Here is an 18,021-nt window from a genome sequence, read left to right on the forward strand (position 1 = left end):
AATAAACACTTACATCTCCAAAATAGAACCATTAAATTACAGCTCCAAAGAGGACAGTTCACTGTGCCTGCCATTTCTTTGTCTCTGGAGATGGTGAAAGAGGATTGCTCCTATCTCCTCCAAGAGAGTCTTACATGATTATATCTCAATTTGACTCAAGTCTGCAGACTCCATCTTGGAACTTCAGTCTCCCATGGTTATAACATCTGGTTAGGATGACTTTGTTGTTACCCCACCATCTGAATGACATGTTTTGCAATGCCCAGTCTGATGAGAAGTTCTGAATTACCAGAAAGCTTGCCTTTTATTATATATAAAAGATTCAATATAAGCCAATCAATTCTGTTTTTAGTTTGACTTTTAGAATTGTTCTCTGAGAAACTGTACACTTCTGCTCTGTGTGCAGCCCTGGCATCAAGTCTAAGTGTTCCTATTCTGAAGTGATTCAGTTATCTTGAGGTTTTGTATACAAAACATGTCATTTTTACAGAAATTCAGCATCCTTAAATATCTCCTCTTATAATATACCTACTCAGTCATCTAGTGAACCATTCTGTTACTCAGTAGTACTACAATTTGATTCATTTTCATACTGAAGAAGGGGACAAGATGCATAGGGCAGCTGTTTCAACTTCCTCAAATAACACAGAATGCTTTGCTTTCATACTTTAGTCATTCAAAACATTGTCACCAAAAATTCAGAGACATGTCTACAGTGGAAGACAGGAGGGCCTGGCGTGCTCTGGTGCATGTGGTCACAAAGAGTCGGACATGACTTAACAACTAAACAACAACAACATAAAAACTATAATGATCATTGATTAGCATCAAACTAAATGTCCCACCTATATAATATCAAAACTGTTCTAAGTACATTGTTCAATATATGGCAAGGCTTGTTTTCACCCAGTCTAATGTTGTGAATCCAACTTTTCCCTCCCTTCTATGGATACAATCATACATTTTTATAGGCGACATATTTAAAAAAGAAACCTGTATTGTTAAAAAATCAGCATGAATGGAATCTATATTTTATGTAGTTTTCTTTCTAATATGTCATTTATCTTTATGATCCTTATAAAATAAATACATGGAGAGCATTCAAATGGAGAATACTCAAATAGCCTGATCAGAAGAAATCAATTAGTATAATGGACCTTTCCTAAATCAGGACCATTGCAACCACTTAGCAAAGGTCTGGGCTAGACAGCTTTGGGAAAACTGAGGTAAATGATACAGGCAGTTTGAGTGAGTAGTTCATTTGCACACTTCCCAAACAGTTCTTAAGGTCTCAAGGAGATACTTTCCAGAGAGGAGATGAACAGGATAAGGAGTTCCACTCAAATTTTAAAATGTATTTTCTTTTCTTCACACACACAGTGCAGAATACCTAGACCATGCAATTCACCTAATTATGGGTTTCAACTTGTAACTGAGAGCCATAGAACAAGCAACCAGAATGACACCATTACAGGTTTTACTGTTTTAGCAGTATAAGAATTAATCTTAGTCTTGGGTGAAGATTTTTAAAAAAATAATGTACATAAAAATGTACTAATAAATGTTATTGCATAAGTTACTAATTTTATATGTCACATCACTTTTCTTTTGCATTATTGGCAATAATGTTTTAGATTACAAATAGGCATTGCTAGAATGATTGCCCCATTACCTTAATAACATTGTATGTTAAATGTAAGAACTACAAAGGCAATAAAAGTGCTAATTAAAACAACAGCACTTTCTATTACAGGATTATCAAGCAGAAAATGAGATACAAGACAGTTGTGTTACTAAGAAATGGTTAATTATTATTATGGTCCAGGGTCTGATAGTTAAAACCATAAAAACTGGAAATATGATGTTAAGAAGAGTTATAATTTAACAACAGAATAATGGTGTGAATACATTGAAAGTTATTAATCCTGTGTATTTGCCACAATACATAGTCTCAGTAACAATAACATTTTGTCACTGATATAAAAATGTGCTTAGTATAAAATTATATATGGAATATTTGAAAAATATTTCATAAATACTAGAAAACACAAAAAATAAATGGCACATAGTACACACCACTGAAGCACTTCCAAATTACTCTATCTACATAAATTGGCATAAGTTTATCAATGCCTATGACTATGGTATTATCCCTCTTCTTGGGTGGAATGAACATCACACTTAAAATAAAAACAAAACTTAACTCTGAATGAGATGTATTCTTAACAAATTAAAAAGACATCCAACAACACAACGGTACATAATTGAATTCAACCAACATGAATAGGCTTCAGAAATTAATCTAAATTAAATTCAGAAATTAGTCTAAGACAGGATGTTCCACTTTCACTTTGGGAGAGACATGACAAATGTTTACCATGCTTTCAAACCTACCAGACTGAAAGATTCCTGAGCTGAATCACCTGGGGCAAGTTGCCCAGTTGCAGAAGGTTAGCAACTATGATCAACTGAACACACTTATAATCACCCAACTCAGTATTTTGATGCTAAACATGGAAGGCCTTTAGAAGAGCCCATATCAAGTATGCTGCAGACAGGGTTTATACCCTCCCTCCCATTCCTACTACCTCTCAAAATGCTAACCAGCTCTAAGTAATTTGTTATAGTATATTGTTCTACCGATACTTCTAAACATATTTAATATCACCCATCAGATCTTAGCCAAAGAACCATAAACCATGTCTAAGCATTACTATAGCCCTGTTCAGGCATTATTAATTCTGAAAATACTAAGAGGACTGTGCATAGTCCTAACCCCAGCACTGAATCTTGAAGAGCATGTAGATGCAAGCAAGAAAACATGACATTGGAGGAGGAAGAACAAGGTAGTCCACTTTGAGTGTATAGAGAATAGCTTTAATAATGTCTTCATAGTGCTTTACATGAATACTAGATTTCCCTGTACTTTCCCCTATACTGTATATTGTTTCCTTCCCATAGGTAGAATCTTCCAGGTTCCATGGACATATTTCAAGATTTCTAAGCATAACATTCTCAATTAATTACTGCTTTAGATTCCAACATTTGCATCTTAGAAATCAAAATTCACAAAGCCAGGATATAGAGAAATACCTACTCCAGTTACCAAAAGAAAGCAAATTTGCATTTCACCAATTTTGAGTTTTCTGGATTTGTTTGCCTATGGCTATAGCAAGTATTTATTTATAAGTATTGAATAACTGTATTGCTATTTTAGGATACAGTATTAGAGTTGTTGTTTTTTCAAAAAATTAAAATATACTTTCTGCCAAGCTTTTGAGCATTTTAAATAATTGATCTCACAGTTTATCTTAGATTATTCCTATACATTTTAGACCGGTTTTGCAATAAGCCATCTTATTGCCCACCTTGAGACAGTACACATATTTCAGTATGAATAAATGCATACTGCATGCCATCCAAAACATAGTATGTAGTGTGCTCTTAAAAATATTTTTTGCTCTCTGAATATTTTACAGTTAGGTAGCAAGTGGTTTGAACATCTGATATGGGAAGCCACTCTGCCACATTTGAGAAACAAATGTTATATGAACATGGTCTTCGAAATTTTCCATTTCCAAAAACATTTTAATTGCTTAAAAACAGGAGGACTGAAACTAAAAATACATTTCTAATAGCCAATATTGGATTATGTTTAATTCCATGTAAGGATGCATCTGCCCACAATTGCTGTTTATTTGTTAGAAAAATAAATGGGGCAAAAAGAGCTCACTTCATGTTAAGCTTCCCCCCCCTTTCTGTTCAGCTAATTATCAGCTATTCACATGTAACCATTTCTTATAAAAATGACAAGCAGACAGTAGTTAATTGCAAAGGTTAATGTAGCATAAGGCCATGGAGTAGGTTGGACACATTTTTAGAAGTAATTCTACCATAATTAAAGCCATCACGTTTATTGAACAAAGCTAAACAATCATCAGAAATACAAGGAGAAAGTTAATATGATCTTCCACAGTTTTTAAACTGTAAAATATTCTGAAAAGAAAAAAAGTCTAGGAGAAGTTAACTATTACAAAAAAGGAGAACGAACAAACTTAGCAAACTAGCAATTTCCTCACAGCAGAAGAAATGAGTGTAGTAACATCTTTACAGCTATAATATCTTTTTAAAGTAAGCCTCAGTACTGGCAACTGCAGACTGATGTTATGCATCCTTCGGGCAGAATGATCTGCTACTACTTTCTAGTTACTTTTGGAGTGTAACAAGGAAGCAATGAAGTTAAACATTAAAAGTAATGTAATATGGGGAACAAAGTAACAATACTGGTGCAAAAAATAAGCTTTTCTTTAATTTGAAGTTTCTTTTAAAATTTCAAAGTCTTATGTCATTCTCTTAAGATCCTGAGAGTTTTTTTAGTTAAAAAAAGGAGTAGTGGGAAAGCAATAACTTTAAAATGCTTAATGACAACTACCTTTCAAATACGATAATAAGAAAGGAAACTATTATTATCTTCAAAAACTAACTGTCCCAAGCCCTGATTGTCCTTAAATTCTTACATGGCTGCTGCATCTACAGTGTTTTCTTTCTACTTATTTCTGGAAACTTGGAAATCATAAGGTTTTCTTTTGCAGAGGTTTGCAGGCTCAATGACTGCTATACAGTTTATGTAGGGGTGCTACTGAAAAATGCTTGGAAGGAGCATTTCGTTGAAAATATGCTTGTTTGCATGTTAACAGTTATAGAAATCCATAAGTATATTCCGCAGGTTTACGAAAACTGCACTGAATTCAAGATACATTCAATGTAGTAGGTCTCAGCTACAAAGTCCTGTGTTTGCAAAACAATTTAAGAACAGCTATAAATGATATTAGTTTTTCAGGAACACATTTTCTTATAATGTTCTTTACATTCAGACATTCTGATATTTCAGAAATCTAAATTGCATCCTTGTTCAGAACATCCTCCTCCTAATCAAATATACTACTGCTGACATAATTTTTAGAACAAGCCGGAAACATATGTATCTATGCCCACACGTGTACACTGACCACAACATTCCTCAAAGACATATTCTTCCCTGCACAAATGTTGGAGAAAACGTTAGGCTTCTATTTTATGTTCCATGTCCATTCTTCTTCTAAAGCCACCACCTCTGTCCAGATACATGACTATTTTGCCCAACATTTTGATCTTCCTCCCTACTAACACACACATACCACTCGCTGCTATAATCAGCTGCCACAAGCATCACAAGTGTGCATAACTGAGAGTCAGGGTGAATTGACAGGGTTACAGAAAAATAATCATAAAACCTATCACACCAGCAGCACAATTTGAGCAATTATTACACATTCATCTACCTTTACTTCTTTTTTACATTTATGCATAAATAACATAAATATGGATGTTAACATAATAAAAATGTAAAACTCCATATAAAATGAAATATGTACAGTAAGTCATACATATAAATATATCAAGTTAGAGAGCAGTGAGGAATATGGCATAGCAGGAGGATCCCTTAGGATAATGAAAGCAAGTTACAGAGAGGAAGTGCTAATGCTAACCAGGCTCTGAAATATATGTGTGTGTGCACATGGCTGTACCCCAGTCTATCAAGATCATTAGCCTACTCAGCTAGTGGCTTCTGGAAATGGGATGAACATACTGTGTCTTAGAGCCCAACTACACTATCATATACCTTGATATTTGCTTCTCATATAAAGTGGGTGCACTCGAAATATTTTTCTTGCCTACATGACACAAAGACTATCAAAACCACCCCTTGCAAAATGTTTTTTTTTTCCTGCCCTGCTTTAAGGCTATTACTTTTTTGCTGCTGGAAAAATTCAAAAGGGTTTTTTTTTCTCTGTGAGTAGGAGGTGGGGTGGCCATGTCTGTAGAGGTGGAATGGGAAGGAACAGCAGAAGAATAAGTGACAACTAGGAAAAAAGAGAGGGAATGAGAGAGAGGGGGCCAATGAAAGAGGGTGGGGAGAATGCTATGTGTGCACAAGAGGGGATGGGAAAAGAAGCCACCATAGCACTCAGTGCTTCTACTGCCTTTATTGTGAAGGCAGGGGCTGTGAGAAGGCACCTGACTGGCCCCTTGCCTGCCTGTGAATGTGTGTATTACAAGTGGATAGTGTCTGTGCATGTGTTTCTGTCTGAGGGACTTCATACAAAAGGAAACAGAGCAGGGTTTATTAAGCACAGGAGTGGACAGGCAGGAGGAAGAAAAGAAAGGAGAGGGAAGGATGTGAAACATTAAACTGGAAATAGTTTTTCAGGGACTTCTTTCTTTTATCATAGAAAAGGCACCTCCATTGGAGAAAGAGCTCCAAGGTGAGAGGTGGGGGGAAAGAATCCCAATACAGTGGAACCTCGACTTACGAACATTCCTACCTACGAACATTTCGACTTAAGAACCGCTCCGTTCTCAAAATTTTGCTTTGACTTGCAAATGGAGCTTTGACTTACGAACACAAAAAGGCAGGGGGAAAGTGCAGGAAATTTGAATTTACTGTACTAACTGTTGGTGGCGAAGAGGCTGCTTCTTTGTAGCTTTTTCACCCCAACAGTTAGGGAAAGGGATGCGGTAGGGGTAGGCCAGAGCCAGGAGGCTTGAGCCTCCTGGGTGCTCTGGTGGCAGCAGCGGGGTGGCAGAGGCAGTGGTAGCCCAGTGGCGGGAGGCTTGAGCTGGCCGGGCGCTTGGCCGCTCATCCCTGGCCACAGCGGAGGCAGCGGAGCACTGGGAAGCTTGAGCTGGCCAGGTTTCTTCAGCTGCTCACCTCCCAGCTCCCCTCCTGCTTGCTCCTCGCCGCCCTCCGCCATTTGAATTTCCTGCCATCAGCCCATGGAGGGTGGCACAGAGCAAGTGGAAGGTGAGCTGGGAGGCGAGTGGCCGAAGCACCCCTGCCAGGCTCAAGCCTCCTGCTGCCAGTGGTGAAAGCAACAGTGGAAGCCCAGGAGGCTGAGGAGAGTTTGGACTGGAGAGGTGCTGCTTTTTCCTTTTTTAAAAAACTGTTCTGGGTGGGTTTTGGAGGGTGGGTTTGGATTGGGGGGGTTATGTTTCTGTGCTGTGTTGTCTTGTTTTCGGATTTGTGTGTGTGTGTGTGTGTGTGTGTGTGTGTGTGTGTGTGTGTGTGTTTGCAGTCCCAGCATGAGACTTGCTCTGTTTATTTTTATTTTTGGTATTTTTTTGAAACGGTGGAACGGATTAATCCCGTTCTCATGCATTTCAATGGGAAATGGTGCTTTGACTTAACGAACATTTCGACTTACGAATGTCGTTCCAATACAGATTAAGTCGAGGTACCACTGTACTGTTCGTTTATGTGCATTTCAAAGCCGCAACTGATCTCTCTCTGCCAGAGCCCAGAAAGGGGCGGCAGCGGCATTGAAGCTGAACTTTCTACAGAAGGTCAGATTGACAGAAAGATAGGGAGGAGGGGGGAGACAATAGTTTATTGTGTGTATTTGAGTGCACACATTTCAATAAGATCATGAAGAGGGTCTCTCTTTTAGTTCTGATTGCCATTAAAGGATTGGCAGGGAAGAAGGGGAGGGACATGACTTGCATCACATCCAGTGTAAATGGTGAACTCACAAAACATTCCACAGTTCCTGTGCAACCACTGACGGTGATTAAAAATATAATACAGGCTTCAAATGAAACTGGCACCAGGGTTTGGCAAGCAGATCTTGCAAATTCTCACAAACATGTTGTACTCACAATAAATTGATTTTAACAGCCCCCCCCCCAAAAAAGTGCCTTCTTCCCAAGCAAACACCAGCTTCCAGAAAGGATAAAAGAGAGATGAACACCTCCTCCCAAAGTACCCCCTTGCCAATCTTCAAAACTTGCTTAGTTAGCAAAATTTAAAAAAAAAACATGGAAGATCCTAACCAGCAATTTCTTATATAAAATCTGATAATCAGGCACAAAACCCTTGGAGTGTTCATATCCAAGTATTTATAATGTGTCAAATACTAGATCAAACCCAACGGAGCTTTTCTTAAAAATGTATGCAAAATCATTAAGCAACATATTGTCATTCTTCCATTTCTAAACTACAGTACTTTGAAATAAAGGAATCCCTTCATTACATGAATAACAACTGATTACTGGTCCCATGTATAATTCATTGACCAATGCAGCACTGATAGTATTAATGTTCTGTCTCAATACTTACCCCTCTTTCTCCCTGTGCTTGTGGATGTATCTGAAGGGCAAGGGCAACGTCCTTCACATTTTACTGAGATCTGTTTTCCTGAGACACAGGCTTGATATTCTAGTTTGCACTGAAAAAGGAAGAGAACATCAGTCTTTAATACAAACATCTTTTATAATGTAAATTCTAGACCACTACATATTTTGAAAAGAGATTTGGGTTAGCTTCCCTCACTCTGTTTTTGAGGTAATAAAAGGCTAATAAAAGGAACACATGACTCACTCACACATATTTAAATGCGGTACACCCCTGCTTTGAATAGATAATGTGGATAATGTCTGTAATTCATGAGAGAGCAGGATCAAATATCACAGAGATCTTTCAGTGTGCTACTAAACACATACTGTATGTGCTTCAGCAAGATTCTCAGTGTGGTAACTAATCACTGAAGGGTTCTGAAAATCCTGAACAAGAAAAAAGAATGGCTAGTGACATAGTGGGTCCTCTAATCATACCATAACTAGGATAATGATGAGGTAGAGGGGGGTTCCTGGGGGGGATGCCTTAGAAAACACAGTCAAGGGTTTCCAGGCTGAGGAAGAACTGCCCAAGGAATCAGAGCCACTTAGGGATTTAGAGTATATATATAGGAAGATGACCCCTAGACAGGTGTACTGGTGCAGCTCAGGGTACCCAAAGGTGAGGTGAAAAGACACTTTTCCGTGGCTGCCACCCATCCTTCATATTGGGGAGAGTGACAACAGAGGGAACAAAGTTGCCGAGCCAGCCAACCTAGCCCTGGAGATCATATTGCAGCTCATCTGAGGCAGTGGCAGAGGCAGTGTCAACAGGCATGTCAGAACCAGCAGCCTGTGGGCTGCGAGGAGACTTGGGCAAGAGGCCAAAATCATTACCCTCAGTGTGGGAATACAGTACCAACCCTCCCTGCTGCAGGACCTGTATAAGTGGGAGGATTCCCTGAGAGATAAAAGACTGAAACCCCTTCCAGTGAAGGTAACTGGAGGGATAGAAGACTTGGACTTGTAGACTTAAGAACTAGTTGCCAGAGAGCGCAGGAAACTAGCCCAGGGCAGGTCAAAGACAGTCGTGTTGTTAACCACAACCTGGTTATAATAAACTCTGTTTTGGTTCAAACCCTGGTGTCGTCATTCACGGATCCAGAAATAGAGGAGGAAGCATCTGCTGATGTGGCAAGGATCAGTAGGGCTCAGAATGACTTTTTCATTGTTTAAAAATTCATGACCATCAATACAGATTATAAAATTCTGTCATGCTAAACTAGAGGTTTAAACATCTGTTCTTGTCTAAGATTTTGTCATTCCTTGTGGTATGGGAAATTGCAGACTGAAGAAGGGATGAGAGATTGATGATGTGCTAAATGGTTGTTAAACCTGTGAAAACAACCCTTCCATGATTTATAAATGACAAGGATCTTCAAAAACACTGTTAAATCCTGTATCTTGACCAAAAATAAATGGACCAGTGAAACTGCATCTCATCCTCCTTTTAAAGATCTGAGTTTTAAAAAAGTCTAACAGCACTTTATAAAACAATGATGCCCTTTATGTCTCTTTCAATATAGTTGCACTATAACTCTCGTAATCTCATAAAATAGATATTTCCATTTGAATTGTACCCATTCTATTTGGTTCCTGTTCTATATCTTTGTTATTGCCATAGGTTAAGAGATCCTCGTAGATATTATCTGTTGTATATTAAGTCAGGTGACTCAGCATACAACAGATAAGATCTACAAAGATTTCTTTACTTATAGCAATTTGCTTCTAAAAGTTACATCATTTGAATAACAGCGCAATGGGATTTCAGCCACTAAGTCTCCACACACAGAATTATCATTACTGGATATATCCTATATGAAAACTTTCCAGTGTTAAGAATATTCATTCAAAAGGAGGAAGAAAGGTATGGACTATATTCCAACTCAGATTATAATGAGTAAGCAAGTCCTCTGCAATGGAAGTGTTAGTTTTCTCAGATCTGTATAATCTTACGTGCTCTGTTCCAGTTCTGTTGAGGAAGAACTACCTATTTCATTGTGGGACAAATAATACCCCAACCTTCACTTCATTTCTTTTTCTAATTCTGTCTCCTCTCTTCTCTCTCTATCAGTAATGCAACCCATACTGTTTTGGAAGAGCTGTTATTTTTGGTTGGGAGCCTTTCCTCAAAACTGACTTGGCTTCCTCCATATGTTATTGGCTTCTCGCTCTAGTGCCTGCCCTCCTACCTCCTTATTTAGTATTCATTAATGCCCCCATAACTCCCATACTACTTCATTGCTTTTGGTTTCCCTCATTTTCCCTGTATATTCTCTATACAGCAGTGGTTTGCAATTTTGGGTCCCCAGATGTTCTTTGATAAACAACTCCCAGAAATCCTGCCCAACACAGTTAGTGATGGAGCCTTCCGAGAGTTTGGGAACCACTGCTTTATAGATTTTCCCTAAAAAAATATTGGTTCCCCCAGACTGCTAAATTCTACCTCCTTCCTCATTGCTCATTACCCTTGCACAAATATCAGTTTTGCTATCCTTAGCAAATGTTCTGGATTAAGGCAGTAATGTATTCTTTGTGTATATGTCGCAGATATAGCTTACATAAAAGGAGTAAATAAATGAACATGACAGAAGATTGTAAGCAAGATATTAATTGTTTTTACAAAAACATTTTAAGGTAGGTCACTAGATGAGGTTGTGAGTCAAGAGTGAAACTGCCATTAAATACATTCACAGAATACAGATGGAAATGAGACGGGAACAAGTGGCAACTCTGTGTTCTGGTGTAGTGTGTGGGATTGTTGAGTATTTGTAGTTGTGGGATCAAGAATTTGTTTTTTTCAAGAATTTGGGTGTTTCTTGTGAATAGGGTGTTTCTGTTATGGGTGTATTGCTGTGATAAGGGAGGAGATGATCTGTCACTGTGATTGATGGGTGTCATTAGCTAGTCTTTTGTGTGCAGTGATCAGCAGTCCCTGTGGCTGGGTAGAGTTCATTCACCTTTTTGTAGGCTGTATTTTTCAAAAATAAAAACATTTTGAAAAACAGGCCCTGGCTTCGGCACCCTTTGTACCCACAGTCTGGATGTGGATGACACCTTCGCAATTTGGAGCCACGGTGAAGGAAAACTGGAAGAATTTCTAAACCATCTCAGTAGCATACACCCAAATATACAATTCACTAGGGGAAAAGAAATAGACGGCCAACTCCCTTTCTTAGATGTCATGGTCATACACAAACCTGACCTCCTATTGGGACACAAGGTCTACAGAAAACCAACCCACACAGACCTATACCTACACAAAAACTCCAACCACCACCCACGACAAAAAAAGAGGCATAATTAAATCACTGGTATACTTTGTGAATTGGAACTGTGAAGCACAATTTCTCAGCACCAAACTCAACCATCTGAATTGGGCCCTACGGTCAGCAAAGGACAAAAGAGATCAGATCACCTCACCACTGCAGGAGCAGTGTGGCCAAGTATCTATTGGAACCACAGAATGCAGCGTCCAGACCAGAAACAAAGAACATGAAAGACACTGCAGACTAAAACACCAGGAAAAATTGGCAGTAGCTGAACATGCCCTGAAACAAGCTGGACATGAAATTCTATTTCAAAACACAGAAGTACTGGACAACATTAGCAATCATTATGTTAAACTACACAGGGAAGGCATTGAAGTCCACAAACACCAGCAGAGCTTTAACAAAAAATAAAGTCTAAAAATCAACAAAGCCTCGCTCCCAGCACGGAAAAATACAGCCTGCAAAAAGGTGAATGAACTCTACCCAGCCACAAGGATCACTGCACACAAAAGACTAATTAACAACACCCATCAATCACAGTGACAGATCATTTCCCCCCCCATCACAACAAAACACCCATAACAGAAAACACCCTGATCACAGGAAACACCCAATCTCCTGAAAAGAACAAAAACCTGATCCCACAACTACAAATATTCAACAATCGCACACACTACACCAGAACACAGAGTTCTGAAGATGCCGGCCACAGAGACTGGCGAAACATTAGGGAGAAAAACCTCCAGAATGCGGCCAAACAACCTGAAAAACCTACAACAACCATCGGATCCCGGCCATGAAAGCCTTCAAGAATACATAGTTTGGAAACTGTTTTATTTTGGCAAAAATTTAGACCTGATTCATATGTGTAATTTTAGTATTTTTGTTTTGCTTTGTACTGTAACATTTGACTATGGACTCTGTGAAACACAGGCAAGATTAATTCCTTCAGAAATATTGGCTGAAACACCATTGTTTAGTGTAGTAAGTTGCAACTAGAGTAGGGCTATTGAATTTGCTGGATTTGGTGAGACAATTCATCCACTGATTCAATTGGCCTACTCTAATTACAACTTATTATGTAAAGCAAGAGGATTTCAGCCATTAAATAACAATATATACACCTATGGAAAAAATGAAAACAGAACAAGACCACACAGGTCTGCTATTGGCCCTCAGCCAATTAATAATGCAACTAATAAAACATGCTATGGGTAAATTCCTATGCATGAAAAAGCAAAGCAAAGCATAGTGTGGAAAAGTCCACATATTTTGTGGAGGAATTTTAATGACCAGTTATATTATAGAAGCCCCACTTAAATCAATTTATACACTTCTTTTGGACCCCCCCATTTAGTGCCAAATCAAATAAATATTTAACACTAGTCTGCTTTTATGTGTTATGTATCAATGCCATTAGGATGTTAAATAGACTTGCATACTGTACATATTGAATTCCTATTGAGTTTTAAATCAGATCTCTACTGCAATTCTAATTCAAAAGTGTGCAACTATTAAGACCCTGTACATCAATTGTGCTGGCTAAAATCTGCTAGGAGAAGAGTCAAAAAGGGGAAGGGAAGAGGAAGAGTAATTCTGTGCACATAATTCAAACAGTTACCCCTTCCACAGTAATGACTGAAGTTATGTCCGTCCATGTGCCGATCTGCAATGTGAGACAAACTCCCATTGATGCCAATGAGTTCGTAAACACTTTTAAAGCTGAAAACAGTATCATTACTCCTGGCCTCTTCAACTCTTTACAATTCTCATCTCTCACCCAAATAGTTCCTCCAGCCCCACCTACAGTATCTGTCCCTGAAAACAGAATATATATTGTGACTGTGCCAACTTCGGCTTCTTTAACTAAGCTGCTTATTCCTGCTCTTTCCCCCGCAGTACCACAATAGTATTACAAATCTTGAATTATCATGAGGTGATCTGTTGGAGGCAGAAAAATTTGGACTGGATTGATTCACTGGTTTAGAGCAGTTATTCTTAATACATTCCTGCTGGGTGCTTTCAACCATAAAATGCAGCCCATAATAATGACAGATGCCCAAAATAGTGAATTTACCCATGGAAAATGGAAACTGAGTAAAACAACAACTATAAATTTAGAGAAAGGGTGAGAACAAACAGGATTATAGTTTGGGTATACAGGTAAGAAAGTATAACTCTGTGACATTTCAGATGATTATGTCATTAGCAGTAAAACACATTCACTGAAGAGTAGTCATGCCTTGGTTTTGCATGCTGTGCATTCCTAAATTCAATTCAATTTCAACATAATGTGCTAGATGTGCAACACTTGCTCTACTAGGTCACACTTGAGGACATCTTCCATCTTTTACTAAAAATACATGATCCAGGAAAATCTGGTTGCACTACTATCTTAGGCACTGGTTCCATCACGTGGGGTATCTGGAGAAACAGATTTAATTCTCAGCCCATATTATACCAATACTCATGTAACAGCCAATACTGACAACCTACGAAAATGACAATCCATTCATGTACCTCCAAAAAATACAACAGATATTAAAGCCCCTGTACAGCAACATTTCTTGTAAATATGTACTATAAATTATCAGAAATATTGTAACAGACATGGCTAAAGGTCACATTAGACAAGGAGTTCCACTCTGTGAGAATTTGGACCAGAGATTATTTTTCCACTGCTTGGCTGAGATTTGGGTCTCCAACACTGCACAGCTAATCTCCTTGCTCTGTATCATTTTTAACAAATAAAGTTGTGGCTATTTTGAAATCCACCACTGTCTGCAGTCTCACTTCCTATGGACAGCATTTACAAGCAATGCCTGACTACACATTTTGCCACAGAATCTCTGTCAGTATGTACAGGCCACTGGCCAGGACAGCTGGGTTCACCACTGCCAGCCACTGTGACCTAGCAAAACATATCCAATACTCTCCTATGGGTGCATGCTAGAGGAGAAAACAGTAGGATTTCTAAAGATCCTACTAGCGACGAAGATGCTGGATACAGGGCTTCCTTTTTTTCCAGTCTAAAGAACTGTGTATGTCTCGGTTTGGAATTCTCCCAGTTTGATTTCAACAGGCATGCTCAAAAATAGCATGTGACAACTCACTACTGATAATATGGGAAAAGATAAAGATAATGTACATAAAAATACCTAGGTGGCTTTTACCTATGGAAGCATTTGTGTGTCCAGATCTCAGGAACTTTGAGGAAATTTTATGCTATAAAGATATACTAGATACAGGAGGGAAACTAAAAGCAGAACAAGATCTTATTGCTCAGGGATCAGGCTTGTAATAGTAGCCATTAATGCAAATTCAATCCAGATACGATAAAGATGTTAAAGATGGCTTTTATAAAGAACAAATACCCCTTGAACAAGTATTGTTAACCCCAGACGATAAACTAATTAAGAAACTATACAGACTGCTTTTGAATTGGAAAATGGAAGATGAACATGTGAAAGAAACAATGGTACAGTGGGCAAAAATTTTTTGGGTACAATATTGAATTGGAGAAATGGCAGAAATTGTGGAATAGAAACTGTAAAATAACAATGATGACTTCGTCTAAAGAAAATCTTTATAAAATGTTTTATAGATGGCACTCACCATCTGAAATATTACAAAAATATTTCCAATTATGTCTAGTAAATGTTGGAAAAGCAAACAAAAAGTAGGTACTTATTATCATGTATGGTGAACATGTGAAAAAGCAAAATGAAGGGACTAAAATACACACATGGTTGGTTAAAATGCTTAAAAATGTATAGAAATTAAACCAGAACTGTTTTTATTAGGTATTTTACCAGAGGATTTTGATAAACAATCGGTTTACCTAACACTGCATATTGTGACAGCAGTTGAATTGTATTTCCAAAACACTGGAAAATTGAAGAAACACCAACAGAAGAAGAGATAATTAAGAAGATTTTAGATTGTGCAGAAATGGATAGTGTGAGAAACTCACACTGATAATGTGAGAAACTCACACTGAGACTGAGAGAGAAAGAAAATTCAAAATACTTTAATACGTGGAATTTGTTCTACAAATGGCTAGAAGATCAGAGGAGATTAAATCATCAAGGCGCAAAAATAGATAACTATAAGCAAACCCATGTAACACGATGTTTCACAAGCATGAATTGAATGTAGATATAGAGAAAAACTAATAAAATGTTATTTTAAAAATAGCATGTGCTTATTTCAGTTCTCCCTTTCACAGATTGCTGCCTTGTCATGGTGAAGGGCTTGAGTAATTCAGAGAAGCTATGGGCTATGCCATGCAGGGACATCCAAGATGGACAGGTCATAGTGGACAGTTCTGACTAAACGTGAACCACCTGGAGCAGGAACTGGCAAGCCACTCCAGTATCTTTGCCAAGAAAACTCCATGGACAGAAACAAAAGGCCAAAAGATATGACACTTGGAAGATGAGCCCCTCAGGTCGGAAGGCATCCAACATGCTACTGAGGAAAGCAGAGAACAAGTAGTTCCAGAGCTAATGAAGTGGTTGGGCCAAAGCTGAAGGGACGCTTAGCTGTGGATGCACCTGAAAGTGAAAGTAAAGTATGATGCTACAAAGAAAATTACTGCATCGGAACCTGGAATGTAAGATCTATGAAACTTGGTAAGTTGGATGTGATCAAATAGGAGATGGCAAGAATAAATGTTGACATCCAGGGCATCAGTGAACTAAAATGGACAAGAATGTGCGAATTCAATTCATATGATTATCATATCTACTATTGTGGGCAAGAATCCTGTCGAAAAAATGGAGTAGCCCTCATACTCAACGAAAGAGTGGGAAAGGCTGTACTGGGATACAATTTCAAAAATGATAGAATGATTTCAATATGAATCTAAACCAAACCTTTCAATATCATAGTAACCCAAGTTTATGCACCAACCACCAATGCTGAAGAGGCTGAAACTAACCAATTTTATGAAGACTTACAACACCTTCTAGAACTGACACCAAAGAAAGATGTTCTTGTCATTATAAGGGCCTGGAATGCTAAAGCAGGGAGTCAAGAGATAAAAGGAACAACAGGAAAGTTTGGCCTTGGAGTTCAAAACGAAGCAGGACAAAGGCTAATAGAGTTTTGTCAAGAGAACAAGCTGGTCATCACAAACACTCTTTTCCAACAACACAAGAGGTGACTCTACACATGGACATCACCAGATGGACAATATAGAAATCAGATTGATTATGTTCTCTGAAGCCAATGATGGAGAAGCTCTATACAGTCGGCAAAAACAATACCTAGAGCTGATTGTGGCTCTGATCATCAGCTTCTTATAGCAAAGCTCAAGCTTAAACTGAAGAAAGTAGGAAAAACCAATGGGCTAGTCAGGTATAATCTAAACCAAATCCCTTATGAATACACAGTGGAAGTAAAGAACAGATATAACTATGGATGGAGGCTCATAACATTGTACAGGAGGCAGCAACAAAAATGATCCCAAAGGAAAGGAAATGCAAGAAAGCAAAGTGGCTGTCCAGCGAGGCCAGATACTGTCTTTACTGACCTTGAGCCAGATATCCTGCAGAGTGAAGTCAAGTGGGCCTTAGAAAGCATGGCTAACAACAAGGCCAGTGGAGGTGATGGCATTGCAGTTGATCTATTTAAAATCTTAAAAGATGACACTGTTAAGGAGCTACACTCTATATGCCAGCAAGTTTGGAAAACTCAGCCATGGCCAGAGGATTGGAAAAGATCTACATCCCAATCCCAAAGAATGCTCCATCTATCATACAACTACACTCATTTGACACGCCAGCAAGGTTATGCTCAAAATCCTACAAGTTAGGCCTCAGCAGTATGTGGACCAAGAAGTACAGGCTGGATTTCGAAGGGGCAGAGGAACTAGAAACCAAATTGCTAACATGCGCTGGATTATGGAGAAAGCCAGAGAGTTCCAGAAAAAAATCTACTTCTGCTTCATTGACTAAGCAAAATACTTTGACGATGTCAACCACAACAAACTATAGCAAGTGCTTGAAGAAATGGGAGTGCCTGACCGCCTTATTTATCTTCTGATAAATCTATATGTGAGAGAGGAAGGAACAGTTAGAACTGGATATGGAACAAATGTTTGGTTCAAAATTGGGAAAGGAGCATGACAAGGCTGTATATTGTCCCCCGGCTTATTTAACTTATATGCAGAATACATCATGCGAAAGGCAGGACTGGATGAATCCCAAGGCGGAATTAAGATTGCCGGAAGAAATATCAACAACCTTAGATATGCAGATGATACCACTTTGATGGCAGAAAGTGAGAAGGAATTAAAGAACCTCTTAATGAGGGTGAAAGAGGAGAATGAAAAAAAGTGATCTGAAGCTCAACATAAAAATAACTAAGACCACGGCCACTGGTCCCATCACCTCCTGGCAAATAGAAGGGGAAGATATGGAAGCAGTGACAGATTTTACTTTCTTGGGCTCCATGATCACTGCAGATGGTGATAGCAGCCACAAAATTAAAGGATGACTGCTTCTTGGGAGGAAAGCGAAGACAAATGTAGACA

General features: G+C 38.5%; 1 protein-coding gene across 4 annotated transcripts in view; it reads right to left on the reverse strand.

The window, feature by feature from the left end:
• Positions 1-18,021, reverse strand: part of SPOCK3 (SPARC (osteonectin), cwcv and kazal like domains proteoglycan 3) — a 189,590-nt gene that overhangs the window by 46,929 nt on the left and 124,640 nt on the right. For all 4 annotated transcript variants that reach the window (XM_073001479.2, XM_073001478.2, XM_078376680.1 and 1 more), the window contains one exon: positions 8,156-8,264. In XM_073001479.2, coding sequence (XP_072857580.1) covers positions 8,156-8,264 — 109 coding nt within the window. The remainder of the gene's footprint in view (positions 1-8,155; positions 8,265-18,021) is intronic.

This window comes from Pogona vitticeps, chromosome 5 (assembly GCF_051106095.1).
Source record: "Pogona vitticeps strain Pit_001003342236 chromosome 5, PviZW2.1, whole genome shotgun sequence".
In the NCBI taxonomy this organism is placed as follows: domain Eukaryota; kingdom Metazoa; phylum Chordata; class Lepidosauria; order Squamata; family Agamidae; genus Pogona; species Pogona vitticeps.